At 61.8% G+C, this 7,604-nt stretch overlaps 1 protein-coding gene and 1 pseudogene across 1 annotated transcript; both read left to right on the top strand.

Annotated features, from left to right (window-relative positions):
• The first annotated feature begins 312 nt into the window (after positions 1-312).
• On the top strand, positions 313-488 carry LOC114022183 (annotated as a pseudogene).
• Positions 489-3,417: 2,929 nt separating this feature from the next.
• Positions 3,418-6,756, top strand: LOC102945681 (Myb related transcription factor, partner of profilin). Its single transcript, XM_037884497.2, has 2 exons — positions 3,418-4,273; positions 5,658-6,756. Exons 1-2 carry the CDS (start codon positions 3,841-3,843, stop codon positions 6,335-6,337), a joined length of 1,113 nt encoding a protein of 370 aa, XP_037740425.1. The 5' UTR covers positions 3,418-3,840; the 3' UTR covers positions 6,338-6,756.
• The last annotated feature ends 848 nt before the right edge of the window (positions 6,757-7,604 follow it).

Raw genomic sequence — 7,604 nt, 5'->3', positions numbered from 1 at the left:
TTGCAGGGCTGGTAGCTGGTCACGGTGAGGTGGAGAGCATGGGGTGCAGGGGTGGGCGCACGTCACAGAGTCTCAGCATTGTTTCTCCACTCTCTGAACTAAAATCAAGTGTAGAACATAGCTATTATACGAACCACGTACCCTCATCTCTCAATGTTTGTACTTTGACCTGTTAACCTTTTACCCCCAATGGGGGATATTGCAGATTATGTATTCCTTATGCTATCTGATCCTAAACTGAATTTTGCACCCCTTGATAATCTGTACCTCATTCCCTGATAACCAGAAACTTCTACGCTTAAACTCTGTACCATTTTTTTTAATTTTAACATCATCTTAATAAAATTATTAAATTTGTTCTTATCAGTTTAATCTCTGATAGGCCCTGTCTAAGGACTGTGTATTAAATTGTTTTTTGGAACAGGGGGCTGGGCTAGGAGCTTGCTCCCCCCTGGTATTGCAGTGCCATCAGGAACGATGCGACTCCCTCCGGGGAGAATCTTCTAGTCAGAAAAACAGAAAGAGTTTCACTGGGATGGTGGTTCTTTAAAGGGGATTTTTTTAAATAGTTGGAAAAGCTGAAATCTTTGGCTCAGGGCTGGAGATGTGTGTATGTATGGGGGGAGGGGGAACTTGGGTCTGGGTAGCAGCACATGAGAGCGGAGACCCCCTGGTCCGCGGCTCCCTTCCCTTGGCCTTTTTCCAGGGGCCCCAGCAGCAGTGCACGCCAGGGACTGCACCTGCACCTGCACTGCCCGGCATCCAGAGGCGCAGGACAGGTGCAGACGTGGTGCACGGGGCCGCCAGCGCCAGCCTGCAGCAGGAGTCCTGGGAGCCAGCAGGAGCCCGGCTCACCGGCTGGCAGAGCACAGCTCTTAAAGAGCTCCCTCCCTGCTCTCCTCCGCAGCGGTCCCCCCTGCAGGGAGTGCTGGACGGTGCTGGGCCGCCCAGCCCTGGGGCCCCCTGTAGTTGGGGGGGGGGGGGGCATGCCAGGGTACTGTGTGTTTCATTGTAAATCCACCTCTGCTTGCTTCAGGGCGTCAGACCCTTGTCTGGTGTCAGACCCTTGTTTGCCAGGAGTCCTTTATTAGCGAATTTCTGTTCCCCGGGTCGGAGGGGTCCTGCTAGACTGGGATCAAGTCACCCTTGAGCCTTCTCTGACAGATCCAGCCCCTGGACAACTACCTACAGAGGGCAGAGTTAAGGGCCCCTCCCCATGGCCTCTGACTGGTTGGGGGCTGGGCTTTATTAGGTTCCTGGATTCCCCTTGGCTTCAGAGCTAGCGAGGGACTCCTGGGTTCCTTGGGCATCCCCCAAGGCTGCCTGCCCCATGTCTGCTGGCTGGGGGTGACGCTGCATGCTGGCAGACAGGCCTGCCTGTGTCAGCAGCCTGGCACCTGCTGGCCATGGCAGGGGATATGGCAAAAAGGATTTACCTTAAAGGATGCGGTGAGGAGGAAATCGGTTCTATTGTCCCGGCCTGAAACAAAGTGTCACTAAAAACACCTGCATGGGCCAATGAGGGGACACTGAGCTATTGACTCAGCCTGCTGGCAGTGTGCTGGTTTATTAACCATCATAAGGAATTAATTATTTTATGCATTCTGGTAGCGCCTCAGAGCCCCAGTCATGGGCCAGGCCCCCACTGTGTCAGGTGCTGTACATTTTATTGCTATTAGGTGTGTTATGGTAGCACCTTGGTGCCCCAGTCTTGCACCAGGCCCCCATGGTGTTAGGGGCTGTACAAAGACACCCCAAGGAGTGAAATGGGTTCATTTTTTGTTCCGTGCTTAGCCAGCCCCTGGCACAGCCAGGTGCTGACCAATGACTGGGGCTCCAGGGCAATACAGTAAAATGAAGAATCACCATCGTTATTATTATTAATTACTCCCCCCCTCCCCCGGCCTCCTGCTAATTCTTTAATTTGTTTCAACCTTTGGAAGCCCACCGGCTGGTCACTTTGACCTTTTGTTCCTAGTCAGTTTCAGGCTTTGGGTCCCAGCCACTAGGTCAGTGAGGATCTTGGGGTCAGCGCTTGGTCCCCCCTCAGCTTCCACCCCTGAAGTGAAAGGAGTAATGCTGAAGCCAGCAGCGGTAGGGCATTATAATCCTCTGACATGTGCCAGCCACCGGACAGGGTCAAAGACCCACAGACACAGGGGACTTCCATTCCCCTTCCTCTCATGGCAGAACAAAGGGTCACACCACACAACATTAACCCGGGGTTTGGGGCACAGGCACAACGGACCCATGCTGGAGTCACAGGGTCACAAGCCTGAATCCATCACTGTGAGAGGGGGGAGCTGCCCTGGGTGTAACTGACACAGCGATGCTGCCTGAGTCTGCTGAGAGCCTGAGCCCCTCGCTGTGAGAGGGGGAGCTGCCCCAGGCATCCCAACGAGATGCTGACTCCCAGTCCCACTGCTCCCGGGGCCCGGCCCGGACAACCCCACCCCAGCGGAGGACTTTGTGCAGAGCAGGAGAGGAAGAGCACTTGGAGTCAAGCTCCATGCGCCCATCGGCTGTTGCGGTAAGTGCTGATCCCCTCGGCTGCCCAGTGCCCTCACCTCACTGGGGTGGAGAGAGGAGCTTGGGTGTGCGGAGGGGAAAGTCCCCTTTGTCCCTGGCCATTGCTGCTGCTCCCCTGAGGCTCAGGACCTTCTGTTGGGGGCAGGGAGCCAACAGAAGGGGGTGAATCTTGCAGCCCCATCCCCCATGAAGCCTGGTGAACCCCTCACCAGTGGGGAGATAACAGGGGACCCTAAAAGAGACCCTAGACCTAGCCCGCTTCCCTACCCCTTCTCCCCAGGACTGCTCCTTCTCTGACCCACCTTCCCTCCCCACAGGAAATGCCAGGGTCCAACAGGCAGCCAGAGACAAAAGGGGGCAGGGTATGGAGCTAGCTAGAGGCGGTGTGTGGAGATAGATAGATAGATGGGTGTATGGGGATGGATGGATGGTTAGATCGGGTGGATAGATAGATAGATAGATGGGTGTATGGGGATGGATGGATGGTTAGATAGATAGATAGATGGGTGTATGGGGATGGATGGATGGTTAGATAGATAGATAGATAGATAGATGGGTGTATGGGGATGGATGGATGGTTAGATCGGGTGGATAGATAGATAGATAGATAGATAGATAGATGGGTGTATGGGGATGGATGGATGGTTAGATAGATAGATAGATAGATAGATGGGTGTATGGGGATGGATGGGGTGTATAGATAGATGTGTGGGGAGGAATAGCTCAATGGATCGATCACTCTGGAGACTTTCCCACCCTACTTGAGGCTGGGGAGCAGCCCCCCGCCCCCGTTGCCAGGCTCAGGGGTTCTGCATCCTCCAGCCTGTGGTGGTGGGGGGAGGAAGGACTGGCAGGGGGACCCAGCCAGGGTTGCTACGGAAACCGAGCGCCCTTGGCCTGCTGGGAGCAGGGCTGGGAGTGAGCATGCCCGGTGCCGGGGAATGGGAGGGGACGGAGGCAGCCGGGCGGAGGAAGGACAGGGGAGGCTGGCGCCAGGCTGCAGCAGGGGCCAGAGTGGGCAGGGGCACGCATTGCGGAGTGGGAGGGCACAGACACCCCTCCCCAGCAGAGTGGGGGGCTCGGCTTCATGCCGGGGAGGGAAGGGAGCAGCAGAGAGGAGGTCAGACTAGACGATCATGATGGTCCCTTCTGGCCGTAAAGTCTCTGAGTCTCTGAGATCTGCAGGGCACTGTCTTGCCTGGCATCGTGCCCCCTTCCTCTAGCACCACCGTGGGGCCCGCCTCGCCGTGCAGGGTATCCACGCCCTCTGGGGACCCCCCCCCAGCCGCCCCTCCCCACTGGGCGCCAGGCATGCCCGGGGACGCCGAGGAGATCACCCGTCTGCGCAAGCCCCGCTTCTCCTACGAGGAGAACCAGATCCTGATCCAGGAGGTGCGCGCCCACTACGCCAAGCTGTACGGTGCCCAGAGCCGGCAGGTGACGGTCGCCGAGCGCCGGCGCGTCTGGGAGGGCATCGCCGCCAAGATCAACACCATCACCAGCTGGAAGCGGACGGGCCAGGAGGTGCAGAAGCGCTGGAATGACTTCAAGCGGCGCACCAAGGAGAAGCTGGCGCGGGTGCCCCACTCCACCCAGGGCGCTGGGGGAGCAGCTGCCAGCGAGGAGACCTTCTCGGCGGAGGAGGAAACCATCTTCACCATCCTGGGGCCCGGCGTGGTGATGGGGCCCGGTGGGGCGGAGCAGCACCCCGCAGCCTTCGCCCACAGATACCACCATGGCTCTGGTGAGTGCCCGCCCCAGGACGGGAAGGTGCCACCCACCGGTGGGCAGGGCCGACTCCCCCAGCCAGGGACACCGGTACCACCAGATCTAGGGGGGCTTGGTAACACCCCCTCATGAACCAAACAGTAATTGGGGGATTGGAGGGGGCACCTGGAGCTGTGTTACCTCACACGGGGCTCCCAAGCTAAGCACCGTGGGGTACAGTCAGAGCTGAGATGAGAGAGCCCATCTGGTGCCAAGGGAAACCCAGGTGCTGTGGGGTGGGAGCTTAGTAGGGGGCACTCTCCCCTCGCCATCAGTCCTGACCCCAATGTCCCAGTGCAGCACCAGGGGGTGCTGTGCTGCAGGGAGCAGGGTGGGGGCTCAGTAGGGGGGCACTCACAGCTCAGTGTCTGCACTGACCCCAGTGGGGCACTAGGGGGCGCTGTGCTGTAAGGAGCGTGGCAGGGGCTAGGCAGGGGGCACCCTCCCCTTGGTCAGTGCTGACCCCTGTAGGGCACTAGGGGGCGCCGTGCTACAGGGAGCGTGGCAGGGGCTCAGCAGGGAGCGCTCTCCCCTCGGTCGGTGCTGACCCCTGTGGGGCACTAGCGGGTGCTGCACTACAGGGCTGTTGGGTGGGGGTCAGCAGGGGGCGCTCTCCCCTCAGTCAGTGCTGACCCCTGTGGGGCACTAGGGGGTGCTGTGCTGCAGGGACAGGGGTCAGGGGCTCTGTCCCCTGGCAGCCAGCACCAGCCCCCCTGCGGTGTGAGGGGGTGGCCTGGGGCCCAGCAGGGGTGCACACAGTCACTCACAGCGCCCCCTAGCACGACCCTGGGGCAAGACAGAAACCTCGACTGACCCACTTGGCTGGCTGCTTCCCCCCGAGCTCCGCCTGGGTGAGCCGAGCTTGGTGGGACTCACGCCATCTCTCAGTGGGGCGGGTCCTTCGGGGCACAGCTAGTTAATTAGTACTGACTGTGCCACCAACCTGCCCTGCTCCTCACAGCTCCACTCCTCACTGCTGCCCGCTCTGGGATCAGAACCCAGGAGTCCTGGGCCCAGGCCACAGCGGGTGCAGGGCATAGGAGGTGGGGACAGTTCAGCTCTGCTGAGGCGGCCACTTGTCCTGGCAACAGGACCCCCGTCTCCTCTGGGAGCCAAGCAGGATGGGGTACCCGGAGGCAACCCCAGCTCCAGGACAACTTCAGGAGGGCTAACCTCTGGGGGACGGACGGGAGGGGGTGGTTCCGCCCCCCCCCCGGGGGGGAATAGACCAGAGGGGACAGTCCCGGCCACCACCACTTCTGGGGAACAGATCCCACCCCTCGGGGGGGACGCACACTTTGGGGAGCGACCTGCCCTGTGTCCAGAGCCCACAGCCGACGCTCTCTCTTCTCTCTCTGCAGAGACGCTGGCTGGGGGCAAGGTCTCCTCCAGCCCCGAGCCCTCGGTCCAGCCCCCATGCTGCGCCCTGGACGGGGTCCTGCTGCGGCCAAAGGAGCGCGACTCACCAGCGCCCCCCTCGGTGGAGCCCTCCCTTCAGATTGTGCGGCTGGCACCCTCGCCAGCCGGGCTGGGCTGCCGGCCCCACCCGGGACACTCGCCCACGGAGCAGCTGGGCAGGGAGCGGCCCCTCGGCTCCCCACCCCCCCGGCGCCGGCGTCCGCACTCTGAGCCACCCCCGGAGCCCTCGCTGGATCTCCTGGCTGCCCAGCGGGAGACGGCCGAGGCCATCCGCGACCTGACCTACACCATGCACCACAGCCTGGACCGTCTCACCAACGTGGTAGCCGCCCTCCTGCCCCTCCTCCCGGCCCAGGGACCTGGCCTGGGCGCCCCTCGCGGGGGCCTCTTCCACCAGCAGGCGCCCGTCGGCTCCCCACTGCCAGCGCCCCCCACCAAGAGCCCACTCCCCGCCGAGACCTTCACCACCAAGGTGGAAATGTCCTCTGAGCCAGCGGAGAATGCGGGACAATCCCAAGGGGGCCTCCCCGCCGAGGCCCCCTCCTGCTGCAGCTCCCCACCACAGAAGCGAAGGAAGGGGATCCCCGCTCGGAAGCGTAGGGGGCGCTGGAAGAATCTGTGACTCCCCAGAGCTTGGGGATCCCCCATGGCGGATCCTGCCCCCCAAAGTAGGCGGGTGCAGGGCACCAGCCACGGGACAGCGAGAGTTCAGTCACTTGAAGGGAAGTTCTCCTGCGGCCCCCCCCCAATCCGATCATCCCACGTACCCCATGGTGCAGAGGACGCCCCGTCTGCTCTAACAGAGAGCGATTCCCCCTCCACCCCCGGGCTTTGCTACAGTGGATGAGCTGAGTGGTCAGCAAAGCCCTGGCAAAAGGGCTGAATGTGTCTGCAGCTGGAAATCGGAGACTGCCACACCCTCTGCCCCAGCTCTGCCGGTGACCCTCAGTCCCAACCCACAGGCTCCCCCCAGCTCTGCCAGTGCCCTTCGCTCCAGACCCACAGCCCCCTGCCAGCCCAGCCCTGGGCTCCCCCCCAGCTCTGCCGGTGCCCCTCATTCCCGACCCACAGGCTCCCCCCAGCTCTGCCAGTGCCATTCGCTCCAGACCCACAGCCCCCTGCCAGCCCAGCCCTGGGCACCCCCCACCCCCCCAGCTCTGCCGGTGCCCCTCACTCCCGACCCACAGTCCATCTGCTACTCCTGTAACTGGCCAATGCCACTAAATTGTGTCCAGGCAGGGGCAGGTTTATAACATGGATAAACACTGTCCAGGAGTCAGGTGAGATCCCCAACCCCACAGGCCAGGCCTGAGCCCCAGGGCAGGGAGAGGCAATTGTTGCCTTCCTCGGGGGTCCCCTTTCACTTCTGTGTCTGTCTTGGTGCTCCCCTGGAGGGATCTGACAACACAACCCCGCCCCATGCCCCAAGGTCGGGATCAGTGTCCAGGCTTCAGATTCCAGGGCTGGGTTCAGATTCAGCGTCCAGCCCAAGGTTTGGGGTCCCTCTTGGCGGTCCCACAGTCTCCCCCCGCCCAGCGACAGACCACAGGGGTGGGGGGCTTTTACACCCCTGCTAGCAAGGCGCCGGGGAGCAAGGGGTTAACGGCCCAAGTGTCTGTGGGGGGGGGGGGGACGGATTTCAGCCCACATGACCGGAGGGGGTGGGGTGTCAGGTCTAGTCTGTCCTTCCTGCGTCACATCCCCTAGAGGTCACCCGAAGGAGGGATGGCGGCAGACACCCCAGGGCCCCTGCCTGGGAAGGCCCCACTCGGGGGTGCCCGTTTGCACCCCTTGGTCCAGACACCCCCCCGCCCCCCGGGACACGCAATAAACTATTTTCATACTGAACCCTGCGACCTGTGGGGCGTCTTCGGGGGAGGGGGAGCGGC

Source organism: Chelonia mydas, chromosome 23, assembly GCF_015237465.2.
Source record: "Chelonia mydas isolate rCheMyd1 chromosome 23, rCheMyd1.pri.v2, whole genome shotgun sequence".
Lineage (NCBI taxonomy): Eukaryota > Metazoa > Chordata > Testudines > Cheloniidae > Chelonia > Chelonia mydas.
This window is presented reverse-complemented; position numbering and strand designations above follow the sequence as displayed.

Coding starts and splice junctions, on each gene's coding strand:
- LOC102945681 (XM_037884497.2), top strand. CDS start 3,841: ATGCCCGGGGACGCCGAGGAGATCACCCGTCTGCGCAAGCCCCGCTTC. Junction 4,274..5,657: donor CAGATACCACCATGGCTCTG/GTGAGTGCCCGC, acceptor CTCTCTCTGCAG/AGACGCTGGCTGGGGGCAAG.